General features: G+C 40.7%; 1 protein-coding gene across 5 annotated transcripts in view; it reads left to right on the forward strand.

Moving 5' to 3' along the window:
• Palb2 (partner and localizer of BRCA2) overlaps window positions 1-22953 on the forward strand; it is a 32349-nt gene that overhangs the window by 4384 nt on the left and 5012 nt on the right. For 2 of the 5 annotated variants that reach the window (XM_008843810.2, XM_029568664.1), the window contains exons 3-11: window positions 413-494; window positions 2804-4207; window positions 7379-8061; window positions 8410-8481; window positions 10178-10339; window positions 12297-12382; window positions 14556-14717; window positions 16257-16373; window positions 22207-22294. In XM_008843810.2, the coding sequence (XP_008842032.1) occupies window positions 413-494; window positions 2804-4207; window positions 7379-8061; window positions 8410-8481; window positions 10178-10339; window positions 12297-12382; window positions 14556-14717; window positions 16257-16373; window positions 22207-22294 (2856 nt within the window). The remainder of the gene's footprint in view (window positions 1-412; window positions 495-2803; window positions 4208-7378; window positions 8062-8409; window positions 8482-10177; window positions 10340-12296; window positions 12383-14555; window positions 14718-16256; window positions 16374-22206; window positions 22295-22953) is intronic. The other 3 variants (XM_029568665.1, XR_003851232.1, XM_029568666.1) reach the window with 3 other exon arrangements.

Genomic DNA, 22953 nt, shown 5'->3' on the forward strand with positions numbered 1-22953 from the left:
CACACATATATATATATATATACGTATATATATATATTGGTTTTGTTTTGGCCTGGTGTTTGGTTTTGAGACAAGGCTCTCTATATAGTTCATTATGGACTTAAATTCATAATCCTGGGCTAGCAAGATGGCAGAGAGGGCAAAGGTGCCTGCTGCCAAGCCCAACAAACTGAGTTCAAGCTCCAGGATCAACATGGTGGAAGGAGACTTGTGCTCTGACCTCTATACATATGCCAGGCTACACACACACAATAAATAGATAAAAATGTAATGAAAATAATAAACTGATAATCCTGCCGCCTGAGTGCTAGGATAACAGGTGTGTACCACTGTGCCTAGTTGAAAAAAAAACATTGACAGTAATGAAGCTTTAAGGAAAATTGATTTCTCAGGATGCTTTTGTTTTTTCTAGCGTGCCACAAGAGCTGAGAAGGTTAAGAATTCTAAGAAAACAATAGAGCAGGAACTGCCATCACAGCTAAACCTTTATTCTGGTAAATCTAGCCTCTTTGCTTACACTTGCTGTATATTCATTCCCCAACTCTTTTCACAGCCCATGGATTCGAAGCAATAGACTTAAAAAATAATTTTAAATGTTTTTTAATGCAATAGAATTTTATATTTTTCATTACGATTTCTAATAAAATTTAAAGTTTAATTTTTTTTTTTTTTCTTTAAACGACAATGTCTCCCTTTAGCCCCTAGCTGGTCTGGAACTCACTATGTAGACCAGACTGGCTCACAGAGCTCCTCTTACCTCTGCCTTTTGAGTGCTGGGATTAAAGGTGTGTGCTTTAATCCAATTTAGGAAAGTTTCGGAAAGATTTTTTTTTTAATACTTTATTTATTGTTTTTATTTTATGTGTATGAGTGTATTGCCTGCATGTGTGTAAGTGCACCCATGTCATGCAATGCCTGAGGAGGTCAGAAGAGGGTGTCACATCCCCTGGAACTGAAGTTATAGACAATTGTTAGCCACCATGTGGGTGCTGGTAATTGAACCTGGGTCCTCTGCAAGAGTAGTCAATGCTCTGAATTGGTGAGCCATCACTCCAGTCCCAGAAAGATTATTTTTTAAAGATGTATCTACATATGCACAGAAAAAAGTCTATATAAAATAATCTAGATAATAGTCTTGGTAAACAGTGGTGGGCTGGGGCTGTACCTCAGTGATAGCTTCCCTAACATGCATAAGGCTCTGGATTCTATCCCTGCCACTAGGAGGAAAAAAATCATCCTTGGTGTCAAAATCCAAGTTATTTATAATCATAAAATTGGAGGCAGTTGAAATGAGAAAGTGATATTAAAATAATAGGAAGAAAGGGAGGGAAAGAGAAAGAAGGTGAGGGGTTGGAGATAGAGCTTAGGGCTAAAGCACATATTGCCTGTGATCACAGCACTTAGAAGGCTGAGGCAAGAGGATCGTGACTTTGAGGCTAGTCTGAGTTATGTAGTGAGACTGTGTCAGAAAACCAAACCAAAAAAAAAGTTGTGTTTTTTTGTTTTTTTTTTTTTTTTAGAGAAAAAGGACTAGTAAGATGGCTCATTGGGTAAAAACACTTGCTGCCAAACCTGAAAATCTGAGTTCAGTTCTTGGGACCCACATGTTGGAAGGGAGAACTGCCTCCCAAAACTTGTCCTCCGCTTCCACATACATACTGATGCATGCATGCTCATACATACACACAATAACTGTATGTAATAGAAGAAATTTTTAAGTGTTTGTTGGAGATGGAGAGATGGCTCAGCAGTTAAGAGCACTGACTGCTCTTACGGAGGACCCAGGTTCAGTTTCCAGCACCCACATAAGGGCTAACAATCATCCCAAACTCCAGGTCTAGGGGATCCAATGCCCCCTTCTGACCTCCACGGGCATTGCACACATGTGATACACTTAAATACTTGTAGGCAAAACATTCGAACACATTAGAAAATATATATAATTTTTAAAAAATTTTATTTATTTTATTTTATGTGTATGCATGTATTGCCTGCATGTAGGTAAGTGCACCATGTCGTGCAATGCCTGCAGATGTCAGAAGCGGCTGTTGGATCCCCTGGGACTGGAGTTACGGACAGTTGTTAGCTGCCATGTGGGTGCTGGGATTCGAACCTGGGTCTTCCCCAAGAACAACCAGTGTTCTTAACCGCTGAGCCATCTTTCCAGCTACTAAAAACATATGTATATAATTTTTTAAAATTTAAAAAAGGTGGGGGCTAGAGAGATGGCTCAGCACTTAAGAGCACTGGCTGTTCTTGCAGAAGACCTGGATTCAAGTTCCGGCACCTACATGGCAGCTAACAACCATCTATAACTCCAGTTCAGGGGGGATCCAACACCCTCTTCAGCCCTCCACAGGCACTGCACAAAATGGGTGCACCCACCTACCTACATGCAGGCATTACGCTTATACACATTAAAAAAAATTTTTAAGGCAATTTCTATGAAGGGCAACCTCTTAGTTTAAATGATTTTTAGCACAATTATGTTTCTTTAACATTTTATAGTTCGTTAGAATTTTTAAAACTTAAACCTTGATCTCATTGAATGAAATGACTTTTTTTCCAAATTAAATATTCAGTATTTTTGTGGTGCTGGAATTCAAACCCTTATTCTATAGCAAGTGCTTTGCCAGTGATCACACACCCCCAGCCATATAATATCTTTAACAGATTTTTAAAAATTGTTTCATCTTAAAAGGAAAATGCCATTTACATACTTTTTTGAGTGTTCTGGAGACTAAGAGCTACATAGATAAATGTGTGTGTATATATGTCTATTTTTATTCTTTTCCCCCCTCAGAACCTAAAAATGAAGGCTCTCCTTATGACAAGTTACAAATCAACCGTCTTGATGAGGAAACTGGAGAAAAGACACCTGAGACCCTTGATGTTGAACCTGAGTCCTTTAACCCTAAGGATAGCCAGGAAGAAGTATATACACAGAGAACAGGCAACATCCAGGAATGTTTTCTGCATCACATCAGTGGCCCTGATGGTGAGAAAGGGCAGAGCGAGCTGCCAGGGGCAATAAAGAAGCAGCCGAAGAAAACATTTTTTTCACGGGAGGAAGGATATTTTTTTGATACTAATTCTCTCATACTCTCTGGAAAAAACCTAAAGAAACAGGAGGACATCAGCGGAAGTCCTAGGTCCCCCATAATTGCCATAACTCACATTTTAAGTCTTAACTCTCCAGACCCTCTAGCCCAAGGTACAGAAACTGATGGAGGTACATTAATTTTACCATCCGCCAAATCAGAAAGGGATGTTAAGATACCCTTAAGAAGAAATAGTGTCTCCAGAGAGGCTGCAGTTCCTTTGTGTATGATCTCAGATAGCAGTAACAGTCAGCACCTTGAACATACACCCCCTAACAGGGAGTGGAAACTTCCTTCTCAGAGGCTTGAAAACATTAGTCCAGCTTCATCCATAAACCTGAAGGCACAAGACAGAAAAATGACTCTTTCTATAGATAAGCCAATAGTAAATAAAGCTCAGCATGCCAGTGGTCAGCTGCCAGGAAGTCCTAATTCAAAGGCAGGCGATTCATGTTCTGTAAATGAACTCATTCACAGTACCTCACTAGCAAATATAATCCCAAAGTTAGTAGAACAAAACCACAAAGAAAAATCTTCAAAATCTCCTACCAATATTCCTGATGGTAGAAATGAAAATTGTGAGGAAGATGAGGTTGTGTGTGAATCTAAGAGCCTTGGCCCAGGAGCAGGTTCTCTACCTACAGAAAAACAAATACATTCTTGCACAATGCTTGAAGGCCTTCTGTTTCCTGCAGAATACTATATTAGAACAACACGCCATATGTCAGATTGCCAGAGGAAAATAGCTCTGGAAGCTGTGATTCAAAGTCATTTGGGTATCAAGAAGAAAGGGGTTAAGCATAAAAATAAGGAAACAACTAAAAGTTTAAACCTTTCCAGTGAAGAAACTGACAAAAGCGAAAGTACCATGTTGTCAAGTTCAGGAAGTCCTTCTCAGGAACTTCTCTCCACAGTTGAAGTCGGCTCTCCCACTGGGCCCACTGAAGCTAATTGTTCTAGGAAGGCCTCTGTACAGACACCTGGTAGAAGACACAGTGGAAAAAGAAAATCAGTGCACACCTCGGAACAGGAGCATCATGAACTGCTTTTTCCACCTTGCACCATACTGGATGTTAACAGATCCAAGAACAAATTCATTGTTGAAGGTAAATCAAGTTGTGTTTGATGATGGATGGGCATGGTGGCAGCTAATCATTACTGTGTTCCTGGCTCTTCTAAAGGCTGCACTGTACTACCTCAGTGAATCAGCACAGCCCTACACAAGTAGGACCTGTTTTTATCTTCATTTTCAAGCAAGAAAAGTAAGGCAGAGAGGCTAAATTGACTTTAAATGGCAGAGCTAAGGTTAAAACTTGGCAGTAATGGCAAGTAATGTGGTTGAAAAATTTGGAAGGAATTTGTTGGGTGCTTACCCAAATAAATCTCTCTTCAGGTATAGCACAGTCTATCCCTGGTACAATCTTTAATTTAGGGAGTGTTTTGAAGTAGAATGGAGTACATGTTAGATAAGACTACAGAAAAGTCTCTTAGAAGCAGTCGTTGATGGAAAGGCATGAGGACTTTCTTAGATAACAATATCTGTGCCCTGGGACACGAGATTTTGGAGAATAGCAAGCAAGAATATTTAAACTTTGTGTTCACTGTCTCAGAAGTTGATCATACCTGATAAACTGAGAGGGAAAACTGGATCATTGTGGCTTTAAATACTGGATGAGGAAATGCCCTGTGAAATCAGATAATGACTGTTTTAGTCTTCATTTGTCTCACCTTCTCAGCTGTGATACACAGCATCCACAGATAATATGTAATTTCCTGTTTCTATAAAACGTTTTGTATAGAAATAGGCAGCAAACTTACATGCCATTGAACATAGACTTTTGTCTGTGAGCCTAATTCGTTAATTAAAAATAGGAAACATAGCCAGGTGTGCCAGGTGTGGTGGCTCGTGCCTTTTTAATCCCAGCGCTTGGGAGGCAGAGGCAGGTGCATCTCTATAAGATCAAGGTCCACATGGTCTACTTAGCAAGTTCCAGACTATCTGGGGCTATAGGGAGACCCTGTCTTAAAAAGATGAAAAAAAAGGAGGGGGGGTATGGCTTTTTTCATTATCTTCTAATTAACAATACAAAGATTAAAAGAAAGAAAAAAGGCCAGGTGTGGTGGTGCACATCTTTAGTCCCAGCAGCCAGGAGGCAGACAAAGGTGTGTCTCTTTGAGTTCTCAGCTAGACTAATCTACATAGTGCATTCATATCTCAAAAAATGAAGTATGTACTTCAATAATTAGGGACTTTTTAAAAATATATATATTTTTTTATGTGTATGAGTATATTGCCTGCGTATATGTAAGTGCAACTGTGTCTGACCACAGAGGTCAGAGGAGGGCATTGGAGCCCCTGGAACTGGAGTTATGGGTGGTTGTTAGCCATGATGTGGGTGGGTGCTGGGATTCAAACCCAGGTGTTCTGCAAGAACAGCCAATGCTTGTAACCACTGAGCCATCTCTCCAGCTTCCTCCCCACCCCCACATTCTGTTTAATGACACATTTCCCGATCTAGTCCAGGCTGTCCCTGACGTCAAGATCCTTTTGTCTTAGCCTCCAGAATACTAGGATACAAGTGTGTACTACCTTGCCCAAATAGTCAAATTCTTTTTTTTTTTTAATGTTATTTTTATTTTATGTGTATGGGTGTATTGCCTGCATGTGTGTTGTATACCCATGTCGTGCCCATGAAGGTTAGAAGAGGGTGTTGGATTCCCTGGACCTGGAGTTACGGACGGTTGTTAGCTGCCATGTGGGTGTTGGGAATCGAACCTGGGTCCTCTGCAAGAGCAGCCAGTGCTCTTAACCACTGAGCCATCTCTCCAGCCTTCAAATTCGTTATTATTATTTTTTACTTTATGTGTGTGAGTGTATTTCCTACATGTATGTGAGTGTACCTGTGTCAGTGCAATGCCACGGAGGTCAGAAGAGGGCTTCAGATTCCCCAGGAACTGTAGTTAAGGACAGTTTGTAGCTGCCATGTGGGTGCCAGCACATAAAATTTTAAAAAAAGAAAAAAAAACACCAAAAAAACTTTAACTCTTTCTATTATCAAATGTGTTCGTAATATGAATTTGCTTTTTTTTTTTTTTTTTTTTTTGGATTGGGTCTCAATATGTAGGCCTGACTGTCCTGGAACTCACTATGTAGACCAGACTGGCCTTAGACTCACAGAGATCTGTCTGCCTCTGCTTCCCCAGTGTTAGTACTAAAGGCATGCACCACCACGCCTGGCCACGTGCTGCTTTGTAAGGGGTCAAAGAAGGGACATGGCTTTAAATAAAAATTGCAAGATCAGTATCAGTATCAGTATTTAGAGAATTAAGACCTTTTTCTGGAGGTGACATTTACATAACATTAAAGTAACTGGTTTTAGTTAGGTGAATAATCCAGTGACATTTACTGGATTTACTGTGTATACAGCTACCACCTCTAGTTCAAAACCATTTTCATCATCCCACAAGGAAGTTAGCCCATACCCATAAGCACCCACTTCCTATATTCTTTCCTCAGTCCCAAAGCACAGAGAACCATTAGTCTGCCTGGTATCTCTCTAGGGTAGATAGCTTTCTGATACTTATTATAAATCGGATTACATGATGTGTGAGCTTTGTATTCTGCATCTGGCTGTTAGCTCTTAGCATTATGTCCATGATGTATAGTGTATGGGTGTTTCATTCCTTTTTTTCTTTTTCTTTTTGGTCTTTTTGTGACAGGGTCTCCCTGTAGCTCCAGCTATCCTAGAACTTACTATGTAGACCAGGCTGGCCTTGAACTCACAGAGATCTGCCTGCCTCTGCCTCCTGAGTGCTGGGATTAAAGGCATGCACCACCACGCTTGGCTTTCTTTTTATAGCTGATTAGCTTGCTGGCTAGTCATTCTAGCTGAATCAGCAAGCTTAAGGCTCAGTGAGAGACCCTATCAAAAAATATGGTAGAGGCCAGGGGTGGTGGCACAAGCCTTTAGGCAGAAGTAGGTGGGTCTCTGTAAGGTCAAGGCCAGCCTGGTCTACATAGTGAGTTCGAGGCCAGCAGTGGTACAGGGAAACTCTGTCTGAAAAAGAAAAAAAAAAGGTAGAGAGCCATTGTGGTAGTCACCTGACATTGGCTTCTGGCCTCACATGCGTGTGAACACGTGCACATGTACACATACACACACACACATGCACCAAATAATACTACTTAATTAGCTTCTGGTGGTGATGATGCTTTCATTGCTCCATAAGAACAAAATGTTAATTTTAAAGCAACTTACCTTTTCTCAATATCACAGACTTTCAGTTACCTGATGAAGAGTTTGGGCCTCTTAAGCTTGAAAAACTGACGTCCTGCTCAAAAAAAGTGATTAAGGTTCCTGAATCAAGAAAACATGGAAAGAGGCTTCCTAAGGAGGGAAATGGTACTGTTCTGGAGGAATCAATTCCTAAACAAATAGAAGCAGAAATGGAGGACTTGGAAGAGGAAGTTGGTGTTCTATCAGGAAAAGCACATCCTCCAATGCCAGGCCTGAAAAGCCAGCCTATGAGCAAGAGCCTTTCTTCATCCATAGTACTTTTCACTCCTTCAGATACCGCTGTACCTGATGACAGTGACAGACCTGCTGTGGACCTGTGTTCACCCGCTTTTCCGATTTTAGGCACTACTCCAGCTTTTGGCTCCCCCACATACTGTGAAAATGAATCTACTGAAGTTGTTGGTCAGATTTGCTCTACACCCCAGCCGCCTTACTTGGGAGACACAGTTAGTCTTGCTAATAATGGTAAACAATTCAACAGTTCAGCCATCTCACCAAAACTGGATAGCAGCCTGCATGTGTCAGGTAGGCAAGGACAACCTGCCTGTGACCGTGACTCTGGGCCCCAAGCAACACCTCTACCCGTTAAGTCATTCACTTTCAGAGAAAATCAGCTCTGTGGAAATGCTTGCCTGGATTTGCATAAACATTCCATTGAACAGGTACAATTGTTTCCTTTGTGAAATTTTCTCTGAAAGGATGAAATATCTGTGAATATAGACAGTCTGACTTTCTCACATTGACCTCTCAGTATTTAAGGATGTTTCACCATGTTTGTTTGAAGTTACTTCATTATAAATATGTTCTGAGGAAACTAAGGTTAGTTAAAATATGTATTTTGAAATACTGGGAAGGTCATTTTTCGTTTGTCATCAATGAAGTAGTTACATTGCCTCTGTTGCTGTTACTAGAGGTAATAACATCTGGTATAGTTTTGCTGATGGCTTGAGTGAGGAAGGCAAGCATCATACATAAAACATGGACTAATAGTGTAACTTTTGTCTCCACAGACTGAAATTGGAGATCTTGCTGCTTGTGACAGCTTGAACCTAGGCAACCTACAGCTGGTTTCAAAGTTAAAGGTCAGAAGAGTATTTGTCTTGTAAGACTATTTGTCTTGCATCTTACATGCAGAAAGATTTAATGAGCTGATTAAAAAAAAAAAGTTGAAAAGAATTCTATCAGAGCTTATTTTTTGTGTTTTTGGTCTTTTTTGACAGGGTCTTCCTGTAGCCCTAGCTGGAACTCACTCTGTAGACCAGGCTGGCCTCAAACTCACAAAGATCTGCCTGCCTCTGCCTCGTGAGCACTGAAATTAAAGGTGTGCCACCTTGCCCGACTGTCTTGTTTAACACTGTTAACTGTTAAATGTATTGATAAACAGGTGCAGAAGAGCAAATTTGAATTCTTTTTCACAGTGTTTGTAGTTATATTTTGAGCCCTCTTCCTGAAATTTATACAGGCTTGTCGAGAATAGCTTAATTTCTTTTAATGAATTTCTTAGGTTCATTTAAATAAGTAACTCATTTAAATCAAGTATTTTGACAGAGTGAGATGGGAGTTATTCACGCCTCTCCTACTAAATGATGTGATATTCTTGGAGAATCATATAAATGAAATGAAAAATGAATTATGTGTAGTGGCACTTATCTGTAATACCAGCCCTTGGAAGACAGAACACAAGTTTAAAGCTAGTCTGGGCTTCATAATGGGTTCAGAGTCAGCCAGGGCTATATAGTAAAACTCTTTCTGGAGAAAAAAATTGCAGTTTGGAGATTTAGCCTAGTAAATCGATAATCCTGTGATGACCACAAATGTTTCCAAACTTTACTAAGTGTTCTTGAAAATAGAAGTGAGGGTGCAAACTCCCAGCCGGAAACCACTGATATAGATGAAAGAGCTGAGCGTGGTGGTGCACACTTTTAATCCCAGCACCCAGGAGGCAGAGGCAGGCAGATCTCTGAGAGATTGAGGCCAGCCTGGTCTATATAATGAGTTCTAGGCCAGCTGGGGCTACAGTGAGACCCTGTTTCAAAAAGACCAAAAAATATGTATGTGTGTAATTTTTCTTGCATCAGACTTAAAAATCCTGCTTGTTCTCTTTGTCTTTAAAAGCAACTAGCTCTTGGTTCTGATTTTGCTTTGTTTTTGAGATAGTGTCTCACTGTGTAGCTCAGGCTGGTTTTAAACACTGGGATTATAGGCATGCACCACTGTTCCTGGATCATTCATCATTCTAATTGTGTTCTTGTGGTTTTGTGTTTTTATTAACTTGTTCAGCTACATGCTATCTATTTTAGTTTTTTTGGATAATGCCTTTATGATTTTGAATTTTCTGGGAAATGCTGCTTTGGCCATTCTTTAGCTTTGATTCACAGTGCTGTCCTTGTTGTGAATCAAAATGGTTTATTGTGTGTAGTTTCAGTATTGTTCTCTCTTTAACAGGTAATTTCCCCAAGATGTTTGATTTCTAAATAGATAAAGTAGTTTTGTGGGCTGTCTTTCTGTGGTTAAATCAGAATGTATCCCATTCTGGAGTTATATACTTTAAAATCTCTTATTCTGTTCTGGAGTTAGTGTTACATCTGTCATGATATAAATCTGTATAGATAATTTTTTTAGTTACATGAGATCTCTAAAGCCTTTCCTGCATGAAACTTTAATTTCACTTAGCTGGTATTTAATCTAAGTTTTTAATCCATCATTTTTCATGCTTAATCTTTTCATTAAGCAGACCTCAAGTAACCCTTTAACATAACTGTTAACATTCTGCATTAGAATCCTTCATGTTCCTGTTCTGTGGATGTCAGTGCCATGTGGTGGGAAAGAGCTGGTGCCAAGGAGCCATGTATTGTAATTGCTTGTGAAGATGTAGTTTCTCTTTGGAGATCTCTGGATATGTCACAGTGGGAAAAAGCTTATACCTGGCACTTCACAGAGGTGAGTCCAAATCTCAGCTGAAAGACATATGTGTAGTCATTTGTGTGACACAGATAGACAGTTTAGCAAACTTGAGATCTATGACTATATATCATATATCATTTTCTAACATTTATTATGAAATATTTCAAACATAAAAGTTTTTTTAGGCCAGGTGTGGTAGCACATGGCTTTAATTCCAGCACTCAGGAGGCAAAGGTAGGTGGATCTCTGTGAGATCAAGTCTAGCTTAGTTTACATAATGAGCTCCAGGCCAGCTGGGGCTACAGGGAGACCCTGTCTCAAAAATAAAAAAAGAAAGGGCTGGAGAGATGACTCCACAGTTAAGAGCATTGACTGCTCTTGCAGAGGACCTGGGTTTGATTCCCAGCACCCACAGGGTGGCTAACAAGTGTCCATAACTCCAGTTCCAGGGGATCTGATGCCCTCTGACACAGATGACTTATTATACATGGAGGCCTTACACTCATATACATAAAATAAAAATAATCAGTTTTTTAAAAAATCAAATTTAAAGTTTTATGCTGAGCTCCATAAGCCCATTAGCATTGTGCTTGGTTTGCTTTATCATGTTTCTCCGTAGATTTTATTATAGACCTGTTGAAAAAACTTGGGATTACATGTTTCCTCTCACTTACAAACTTGGTGATAACCTGTATTTCTTCCCCTTCACCCAAACATTTTTATTTTCTATCTTCATATCTTTGTCCATCTTCATACACCTCTTACCTGGTTGCAGTCTTGTTTTGCTTAAAATTATTTTTATTATTATTATTGTGTATATATAATGTATATGTGAGTGCAGGCATGTGTGTGCCACAGCACATAGGTTGAGGTCAGAAGATAACTTTCAGAAATTCATTTCTCTCTTTCCACCATGTGCACCAAAATTCAAATTCAAGTCATTAGGCTTTTACCTGCTGAGTCATCTTGCTGACCCCATGCTTATAAATTTGAAGTCCAGAGCTTGAGAGATGGCTCAGTGGTTAAGAGGACTTCCTACTCCAGAGGACCCAGTTTCAATTCCCAGAACCTACATGTGGCACATAACCACCTGTAACTCCAGGGGCTCAGACCCTCTTTTCTGGCCTCCGTGGGCACTGCATGCACATGGTATACTTATATACATGCAAGCAAAACACTCATTCACATAAAATAAAAATAAATCTTAAGAAAACATTTTATATATTTTTCCTTTGGCAAAGAGGGAGACAGGATCTCATGTAGCCCAGTCTGGCCTTAAACTCCCTATATAGCTGAGGCTTGCCTTGAACTCCTTAACTTCCTGCCTCTGCCTCTGACTTCCAAGTGCTGGGATTGTAGGCACATACCAATGCCTGCTTTCTCTGTATGTGTTTAATACTTTATACCTCATCCTTACTCTTCTTGTACCCACAACTTCAAGCATTGTGCTTTGCACAAAGGTGATCGATAAATATTTGTTCAGTGAGTAATAAAATTTTTTTCTTTCTCTGAGGATTAAAACCAGGGCCTTGTTCATGCTAAGCTCATGATCTACCACTAAACTTCACCCCCAGCCCCTAAAACTTAAAAGTATGAGCACCATGCTCAGCTTGTATTACTTACTTAGAATCAGAAACTACAAGAAGAGGGTTTTTCTGAACCTTCTCACATTTGTTCAAATATTGGGAGCAATCCTGATACAGTGAGAATTCAAGACAATATGATAAGCTGGACCTGGTGCTCAGGCCTGTAATTCCAGCTACTCAGGAGGCTGAGGCAGGAGGATCACAAGTTCAAGGCCAGCTTTCTGCAACTTAGACATACCTCAGAATTAAAAGTTGGGAGGGAGGGTACTGAGGTTATAGCCCAGCTGTAGAGTGCCTGCGTAAGGTTCTAGGCCCAGTCCAAGTGCCAAAAAAGAATGATACACATTTTTCATAAAATGTACATTAATTACAAAATAAGTAACCAAATATAATTTTGCTTTATTTAGGTTCCGGTATTACAAATCATTCCAGTGCCTGATGTTTTTGATCTTATATGTGTAGCTTTGGGAAATTTGGAAATCAGAGAAATCAGGTATGCAAATTTAAAAAAAAAAAAATTGGGAGGGGGGACAGGATCCCACTCTGTAGCCCTGGATGGCCTAGAATTTGCTATGTAGACCAGGCTGGTTTTGAACTCACATTGATCCACCTGCCTCTGCCTCCCAAGTGCTGGATTTAAAGGGTACCATGCTGGGCAGGTATGAATTTTTGTGTATGCCTGTATTGCCTGCATGTAGGTAGGTATACCCGTGTCATGCAATGCTTGTGGAGGACAGAAGAGACTGTTAGTTGGATCCCCTGGAACTGGAGTTATGGACAGTTGTTAGCTGTCACATGGGTGCTGGGATTTGAACCCAGGTCTTCTGCAAGAACCACTAGTGGTTTTTTGTTTTTGTTTTTGTTTTTTTTCGGTCTTTTTGAGACGGGGTCTCCCTATAGCCCCAGCTGGCCTGGATTCGCTGTGGAGACCAGGCTGGCCTTGAACTCACATCTGCCTGCCTCTGCCTCCCAAGTGCTGGGATTAAAGGCATGCGCCACCACGCCCAGCACAACCAAGTGTTCTTAACCACTGAGCCATCTCTCCAGCTCCTATACATTTTAATCATATGTAGACTCCCCCTATCTGCACTCCTCCCATAGCCCACTCGTAGAACTTCGTACATTCTGTCTTACATGTTAAAGCCTTTCAACTCAGGTTTGTATACCCAGCTGTTTCTTGGTATGAGTTCATCCAATGAACTCTTCAGCCTATCTAGCATCACTCCCTTAAAGATCAATCAACTCTCCCTCACCCATCAGTGATCACCTGCCAGTAGTTCCTCTCCTCAGCTAAGGTTGGGGCCTCCTGTGCATTTCCCCAGTTCTCTGCTGTTTTTATCTAATTCAGTGTGCATGTTTCTTGTGCTTGCTGTTGCTGTAAGTTCATAAGGGCAACTTCCCAGGAGCCTGTAAGATTCTGTTTCCTTATGGGTCATGCACCACCCTGTCTTCTGCAGTGGTCCCTGAGCCCTGGGTGGGTGAGGTTTAATATAGGAGTCCTATCCAGGGACACGCACTCTGCAGTCTCTTGTGTTCTACACTTTAGCCATTTATGGCTTTCTGTGTTCATCGCCCTCTGTTGCATGAGGAAGTTTCATTGATGAGAGTTGACAGATGCATTAATATTCTCTCTACCCTTTTCCACTATGTTCCGTGAGCACCCACTTGGCAACTATCGACCAACCATCTATAACTCCAGTCCCAGGAGATCTGACACCCTCTTTTGGCCTCTGTAGGCATTGCACAATATGGGTACACTTACATACATGTAGGCAGTACACTCATATGCATAAAATAAAAAAATAATAAAATATTTTTTAAAAAATAAGTAGGGGCTAGAGAGATGGCTCAGCAGTTAAGAGCACTGACGGCTCTTGCAGAGGACCTGGGTTCAATTCCCAGCACCTACATGGCAGCTATCAATCAACTTTAACTCCAGTTCCAGGGGAATCTGGAGCTCTTCTGACCTCCGCAGCATTGCATGACACAGGTGCACTCACATACATGTAGTCAATACACTCATACACATAAAATAAAAATAATAAATAAATATGAAAAAATAAATAGAAGATTTGTTTAAAAAGAAAATCTAGGGGTTAGAGAGATGACTCAGCAGTTAAGAGTGCTTACAGTGCACTTTGAATCAAAGCACCCATGTAACAAACTGGGTGTCCTACAAATACCTGCAGCTTCAGCTATGAGAGATCTGAAGCCCTTTTCTGGCTTGCCAGCATGTACAGGTTGCAACACCTGCATACACATATGTGCGCACACTCATAGACACACATAACAGAGAAAGAAAAGAAAAAAAACTTTTTAAAAAATGTGTAGAGGGGCTGGAGAGATGACTCATGGTTAAGTGCACTGACTACTCTTCCAGAGGACCTGGGTTTGATTCCCAGCACCCATGTCAGGTGGTGCACAATTGCCTGTAACTCCAGCTTCATGGGATCTGGTGCCCACTTCTGGCCTTGTACCCACATGTGTGGCATATACACACACATAAATAAAAATAAATTCATTTTTAAAAATGTGTAGAATGACATCTTTTGAAAGTTGCCATGTAAATTTTATACTTAGTCCTTCAATACTCACTGCTTTATTCTAACTTCTCCCTGTTTGTTTGGGGGGTTTTTTGTTGTATTTTTATTTTGTTTTTTGTTTAGGGTGTTGTTATGTTCCTCTAGTGCTGAAAGTGAAAAGCAAGTGCTACTGAAATCTGGAAATATAAAAGCTGTGCTTGGTCTGGCAAAGAGGAGACTCGTTAGTAGCATTGGGACCTTTGGTGATCAGCAAGTACAAATCATAACATTTGGAGAAAATGGAGGGTAAGAGAAGCATTGGTTGGTCTTAACCATCGGATAAAGAAGCATTTTATCCCAGGCTTCACAGAAAGTGGATGACTAGGACCTTATTTTTCTGTGCTGTAGGTGTGGCAGGTACTGCCTCTATGCCACATTACAGCCTCAAAGCAGGTTTAAAAGGTGGGAGGCAGGCACAGCAGGGAGCCAGTGGAATGGAGTTTGTTTTCTCTTTGGCCTTCTTTGAAATTGCTGTGTGTCCTTTAAATGTTAGAAGTACCATAAGGTTCTAGACTCTTTCTTTGTTCTACATAGTTGGTGTCCATTGCTTCAGTGCCAACTAGATGATCACTACCTGCAGGTGTACATTTCTAGCTCAGAATCATTTCTCATGGCCTAGACCTGCATGTCTGTGTAGTATCCATCTCACAGATACTTCAAGGTCACCACATGGGAACTTGAACTAAAAGTCTTTTTTTCTCTGCATATTATATCCTTACTTTATTTTACCTGTTTCTTACTTTAGTCCTGGGGATTGAGCCCTGGACTTTATGCTTACTAAGCATATTCTCTACCACTGAGCTACACTTCTAGCCTGTTATACTTGTTTTTTGCCATTCCTAATAACTGAAAACAGAACCTTATTTGTTGTAGTTATTCACGAACCGTCATGGTAATCCAGGCAGGAGACAAGTGATTGCTTAAATTAAGAAAATGACTTCAGGCCTGGTGTGGTGGTGCATGCCTATAGTCCCAGCACTTGGGAGGCAGAGGCAGGCAGATCTCTGTGAGTTCAAGGCCAGCCTGGTCTACGTAGTGAGTTCCAGGACAGCTAAGGCTACAGGGAGACCCTGTCTCAAAAAGACAAAAAAAAAGAAAAGAAAAGAAAATGACTTTGGGCCAGGTGCATGCCTTTAGTCCCAGCACTAGGGAAGCAGAACCAGGTGGATCTCTGTGAGTTCAAGGCCAGCCTGCCCTACATAGTGAGTCCCAGGTCAGCTGGGGCTATAAGGATACCCTGTCTCAAAAAAGACTTCATGTGGTGGTGCACCCCTGTAATTCCAGCACTTGGAAGAACTAATGTGGGTTTAGTTCAGTCTGGCCTATATAATGAGTACCAGGACAGCCTGAGCTACATAGCTACATAGCCAAGAACCTGACTCAAAACAGTCACCAGGAAAGTGTTGATGGACAGGGAAGGAGGCAGACAGAATTGTTAGAAATAAGACTACAAAGTCAGTAAGACTTGCTGATCTAGTGGCTTAAGAGGAATGGAACAATGTCGAGGTTTCAGGGTTGGTCACCTGGGTAGATGGTAGTGCAATTCATTGAGATAGGAATGTAAAAGAAATGGGTTTTAAAAATATCACTCCTGAGTTTCATTTTGGGTATAAGGAGTTTCAGCTTGCAATATGTCTAAGGTGATAAAATGTTTAGAATACATGTTTTCTGGTGAATTTTTTTCTGATATTACATTAACTTTTATTGTACATAGTTCAGTAATATATAGAAGGGCTACTTAGGAATACCTTCAATGTAGAATGTGTCTTTTATTACTTTATTCAGAAGCAAAGATGAACAGTTTTTGATGTCCCCTGATGAGACGATCCTGGCTTTTGCTGAGGTCCAAGGGGCGCAGGAAGCTCTGCTTGGTAGCACCATCATGAACAACATTGTGATCTGGTAAGCCTTCCTTACACATGTATGAGAATATGCTTCTTTTTTGAGAGTTGTGAAGGCTAGATAAGAGACTGTTTTAACAGGTGTGGGCAGGGCATGGTAGTCTATACCCAGAATCACAGAACATGTTGGATACGTAGAGAGACGCTGTCTGAAAGGTGGGGGGGGGGGGGGGGGAATAGACTGTGTAAATGATTGTCATAATTTTTTTTTTCACTGTCAGATACTTTGTTCTTGTCTTACTAACAAAATCATGCTAATCCAGATAATAAGTGAAGATCAATCTGAGTAGACTATTTTTAAGATATAGGATCACTTGCCTGACAGTGTACGTGGCCTTGGGTTCAGTTCCCACTACTAAAAAATAATTAATAAAATTAAAGAGAACATTTTGGTCAAAAATGTACAGCTGCTGCTGGAGATATAGCTCAGTGGTAAAATATTTGTATAGTGTGTACAGTTGTTAGCTTATGTCTGTAGGTTCTGTCAGATTAACTCTCCTACCTTAAATAACTACAAACAGGACAGAATATAACGATCTGAAAGTACCAGAGAAAAAGAAGATATATAGAGATTTCCCCCTAGAGGGAAAATTGAGCAAATTCTCATTCTTGCAGCTTTAAGCCAGAGTAGAGGGCCCCATTTCAACCACTGGGTAACTAGGAGCTTGATGGTGGACCTTCTGCCCTATTGGCTTACAGAGCCAGAAGATAGAGTTCAGGGTGACCCCAGCAGTGAAAAATATTTCAAAAGAAATTGACAAAGGAGGGAGCCGGAGAGATGGCTCAGCAGTTAAGTGCACTGACTACTCTTGCAAAGGAACGAGGTTCTATTCCCAGCACCCACATGATGGCTAACAACCATCCGTAATTCCAGTTTCAGGAGATCCAGCACCTTCTTCTGACCTCCATGGGCACTGCATGACACAGGCGCACTTACACACTCATACACCTAAAATAAAAATAATAAAATGTTTTTTTTTTTTAAAAAAAAGAAATTGACAAAAGAGTCCTAGGGGCTGGGGTTATTATTCAGTTGGTAAAATGCCTCACAAGCTAGAAGACCTGAATTTAATTCCCAGAACGCTTATAAAAAAGCTAGACATGGTGGCAATGCACATGTAATCCCAGTGCTGGGGAGAGTCCAGAAGGTCTCAGTAGCTCATTGCCAGCCAGCATAGCCTATTTGGCAGTCCAGGCGCGCAAGAGAGAGAGAGGAAGAGGGAGAGGAAGACAGAGACAAGACAGAGACAGGGACAGGGACACCTTGTTACATAAAACAAGGTGAGGCTGGTGATGTGTTGGTAGAGTGCTTGCCTGCAGGAAGCCCCAGGTTTGATGCCTAGCACTATGTAAATTAAGCCTTATGGTATATAGAGGTAGAGGCAGGAAGATCAGCACTAGAGAGGTGGAGGCAGGAAGATCAGGAGTTCAGGGTCATAGCTAGCTTTGACTACATGAAATGCTGTCTCAAAAAGAAAAAAAGATGAAGGTAGGTAGGGTGCAGGAGGTCATAAAATGATTTCTTTAACCCATAAAGTTTTCACGAACCCTGATGAACAACCTGGTTCCTCAGAACCTGCAAAAAGGTGGAAAGAGAAAACTGACTCCACAAAATTGTCTTCTGGCCTTTACATGTATGTAGTGGCATGTGCATGCCCATACATGCACATTATATACATGTGCATGGCACACACATACAGAGACACATACAAAGAAGGAAATTTAAGTTCTGAATATAATAATATAATTGTTACTTAATTATCTGGCATATATATTCATTTACTTTTGTTTTTTTTTTTTGAACACACGTCTCACTGTGTAGCCTAGGCTGCCCTAGGCTACTCACAGTTCTACCTTAGTGCCTAAATGGTGGCAGTCCAGGTGTGTATTACCATGCCTGGCTCTAGCTAGCCCTTTAACTACATTTTACAAGGTAGACTCCATGCAGCCCCTGTAAGGCTTAAAGAATTGAACAAGAAGCCAGGCAGGTAGCACACGCCTTTTATCCCCAGCACTTGAGAGGCAGAGGCAGGTGGATCTCTGTGAGTTTGAGGCCAGCCTGGTCTACCTGGTGAATTTCAGGAAGGCGGGGCTACACAGAGACCTTGTCTCAAAAAAGACAAAAATAAATAAATAAATAAATAAATAAATAAATAAATAAATAAATAAGCAGGGCATGGTGGCACATGCTTTTATTCCCAGCACTTGGGAGGCAGAGGCAGGCGAATCTCTGAGTTTAAGGCCAGCCTGGTCTACATAGATAAGGTGTTCCAGGCCAGCTGGGGTTTTAGGGAGACCTTGTCTCAAAAACAGACCAAACAGAAAAAAGAAAAGAATTGAACAAGAATTTCAGCAGTTGGGGCTAGAAAGATAACTCAGCCTTTCCACATGGTGGCTAACAGCCATTTGTAAGTACAGTTCCAGGGGCTCCGAGGTTCCCCTCTGGCCTCTGCAGGCGTTATACAACGTAATTGTACTTACATACATGAAGGCAGAACACTCATGCATGTAAAGTTAATTAAAGATTAAGAAAAAAAAAAGAATTTCAGCATTTGGAGTTTGAATTCAGCCAATTTAACCATTTACTAGAACAAATAATAAGGTCAGTATTCTTCAGAGGAACCTGACAGAATCCAGAGCTTTAATACCATAATCATTGTATCTAAGATACAATCAAAATGTATTACACATACAGAGTCTATGACATGATTATAAGAACCAAATTAACATTCCCTAGCTAACTCCTCACCCCCACCCCTTATTAGTAGCTGGAGGAGAAGTGTTTTGGTTGGGTTTTTTTTTTTTTTAAACACTCTCACTGTGTAGCCCAGGCTGGCTTCTAACTCACATCCCTCTTACCTCAACCACCTCCTGAGTGCTAGGGTTATAGATATGCACCACCTTGTGGAGGTCAAAGGACAAAGTTTTGAAAAGTCAGTTCTCTGTCTACTTTATTTTTTGAGACAGTGTTTCTTTCTCTCTTTTTCTTTCCTTTTTTTTTTTTTCCTGAGACAGGGTCCTACTCTATAGCCCTGACTGGCCTGGAACTTGATGTGTAGACCAGGCAGACCACAACCTCACAGAGATCCATCAGCCTCTGCCTCCCAAGTGCTTGACTGAAAGGTTTCAGAGTTTCTCTTGTCTTTGTTGCTGTAGTTAGTACTCCAGGCTAGCTGAACACCATTGTATCTGGCTTTTTTTTCAATTTTTTATTGAGCTTTTGTACATTTCATACAGCAGTTCTTGATCAAATTTAGACCCCTCTTCCAGTATCTGGCTTTTTATATGGTTTTGGTGTTTGAACTCAGGTCTTCAGTCTTGTGCAGCAAGCACTTTAACTTGCTGAAGGTCTGAGTCTTTCATCTTGATTAAGCTATTTTCATTTGAGTACTATCTTTCAAACATTAGTAATTTTTGCAGCTGGAGCAATGGCTCAGCAATTTAGAGCACTGGCTGCTCTTGCAGAAGACCAGGGTTTGAATCCCAGCCCTCACATGGCAGCTAACAGCTGTCCATTAACTCTAGTTCCAGGGGATCTGATGCCCTCTTCTATCCTCTACAGGCACTGCATGACATAGGTGCACATACATACATGAAGGCATAACATTCATACACATAATAAATTAAAAAAGATAAAAGCCAGGTGTTGTGGTATATGCCTTTAATCCCAGCACTCCAACACTCAGGTGGCAGATGCAGGTATATCTCTGTGAGTTCAAGGCCAGCATGGTCTACATAGTTCCAGGCCAGCTGGGGCTACAGGGAGACCCTGTCTCAAAAAGACAATAAATAAAGGCCAGGTATGGTGGTACACATATTTAATCCGAGCACTTGTGAGGCAGAGGCAGGTGGATCTCTATGAGTTAGAGGCCAGCCTGATCTACATAGCAAGTTCCAGGTCAGCTGGGGCTACAGGGAGACCCTGTCTCAATAAGACACCCCCCCAAATTAATTAAATAATAAAAATAAAATCAAAAAGATAATTGTGTTCAAATCTCTATGAAAGATGCAGCGATGAATCAGATATGAATCTTTGTCCCAAAGTCCCTAAAATCTAACAGCAAATAAAATTTCACAATTCACTATGTACTGTTCCAATACAATTCCTTTACAGTTCACATAGGGTCAAAATGATAGCAGTTCAGAGAAAATGCTTTGGATTTGGGGGGAAAATGCTTTATTAAAGTGTAAAGCACCTATTAACTTCCCTAGGTGATAAACTATTCTGGTATTTCTGATAGAAAAAAATCTTGCATGTGAAAATTTAATGTTATTTTTTCATGGATTTTTTTTTTGTTTTATTTTATGCATGTGAGTGTTATGCCTGCATATGTATAAGTGCACCCTTATTGTGCAGTGCCCAAGGAGGACAGAAGAGGGCATCAGATCCCCTGGAACTGGAGTTATGAATGATTGTTAGCCCCCATGTGGGTACTAATATTTGAACCCGGTCTTTGGCAAGAACAGCCAGTGCTCTTAACCACTGAGCCATCTCTCCAGCCCCTATTTTTTCATGTTTTTATATGCAGTTCCTTGCCTCAAAGAAAATTCTGCATTTGTTGACTGTTGTAGCATATAAAATGAGACATATGGGCAGTCCTATAGGTAGTCAGAAGAGCGGGATGACAGTGACTGGGGTGTAGATAGGGAGAAGAGTCTAAATTGAGTTCCCATCACTTGGAGGACATGGGACATAATCTAGGCCTTAAGGGATTAATGTATGAATTGCTCAGTAATGGGGCAGGCATTGGAAGAATAGCCTAAGCAAAGGTGTAGCACCAGGGAGGTACACAGTATGCCCTAAAAGTACTAAGGTTTCAGGAGAGGGAACAGTTGGTAATAATGAACCTTTATGAATCAAGGGTTATAAATGTCACCCAAAGGACTCTTGGCTAATGAAAAGCCAAAGAAAAGTTTTCTATCAGTACAGTGAGTGATGCAGCCTCAGCACAGCTGAGGAGTAGTTCCAACACTCTTCTTCCTTGTATTTACCCTCTTTCCTTTTTCCTTTTTTTTTAAACCCCACTTGAATCTTCTTGCTCTTGCCATTACTTTGGCCTAGTTCTAATATGAACACATAAAATAGAAACATAACTACAAATTTGTTTTAGGTGTAATGTCTCACCCAACCAAGTTTGGGTGTCTGGTCATTCTCTCCAATGGGAAATGTAAGTATAATGAAGTCCCAGGCTGGAGCGATGGCTCAGCAGGAGAGCACTGGCTGCTCTTGTAGAGGACCCAGTTCTCAGCACCCATATCAGACAGCCCACAACCTCCTGTAATTCCAGTTGCAGGAGATCCAATGCCCTCTTCTAATTTCTGCTGGCACACAGGTGATGTACATACAGACAATTAGGCACACACATATAAATAAATAAAATATTTAAAGGGTCTCATAATAATAAGTGCTATAACTTTGAGCTGACTTCAATTCAACGTAAAATGAGATCATGGAAAACTCATGGAATTTAGAAAGATTTATCCATAGTGACATAGCAGATTCAGCCTAAAACTAAACTGTCTCATTATTGATAGTTAGCCTCTTACTGCACTTTTAGTGAAAGTATATAAAGTATGAAGAAACAAAAGCTCTTCCCTAGTGTTTTCTCTTTATTACCTCCAAAAGATGCTGTGATGAGTAAAGAACATGGTGTGTGAGCAAGGCATGGTAGTACATACCTGTAACACCATTACCTAGGATGCTGAGAGAGGAGGAACACACATTTGAGGCTAGCCTGGGCTACATAGTAAGGCACTTTGCAAAAAAAGGTATGCTATGTGAAAAACAATTTTACTGGAAAATGTGATCAGCTTATTTGTTTTTGGTGCCTAAGGAATTCTAAAACTGGCCAGCTTCTGAAAAAGATGCATATTGATGATTGTTACCAAGCTTCAGTCTGTCACAGAGCCTATTCTGAAATGGTGAGTGATGATCTGGGACTACTTTGTGTTTATTAGTCTCTCCAGTGAGTCATAACAGCAGTCAGTGTGCCCTCCTTGTTGTCCTTTCTTTCCCAATTGGATAGCAGTGTGGTTTTGGTTTTGTGTTGCTTATTTTGTTTGTTTTGAGACAAGGTCTCATGTGGCCCAAGCTGGCCTAGAACTCCCTGTGTATGAGAGTAAGATGACTTTGAACTCCTGATCCCCTGCTTCCACCTTCCTAGTGCCTGGTGTTAGAGGCACTCTAGTGACTCTGCCACATTCCCAGCTCTGTTTCTTCTTTTCTGAAGTTTATGACTGAAAATAAATGTTGGTACAATGTGATTGTTTAAATTTTCTGCCTGCATGACTTAAAGGCAAACATTCCCAGCTATTAATTTTGTACCAAAAATACTATCAGGCTTGTTAGCAGATTTGACTCCTAACTACCTTTTTGTTTTATTTTGAGGCAGGGTCTCCCTGTCCGTCTCAAAAAATCAGAGGTAAGGGGATCAAAAAAGCAAAAGCACTATATAGCACTGGTTGATCTAGAACTTGAGTAGACCAGGCTGGCTGCAAATGTGCTATGTTCCTCTTGCTCAGCCTCTTAAATGCTGGAATTAAAGGCAGGCCTCACCATATCCACCTCCAACCAGTTTTGC

This window comes from Nannospalax galili, unplaced genomic scaffold, assembly GCF_000622305.1.
Source record: "Nannospalax galili isolate Female #2095 unplaced genomic scaffold, S.galili_v1.0 scaffold381, whole genome shotgun sequence".
NCBI classification, from domain to species: Eukaryota; Metazoa; Chordata; class Mammalia; order Rodentia; family Spalacidae; genus Nannospalax; species Nannospalax galili.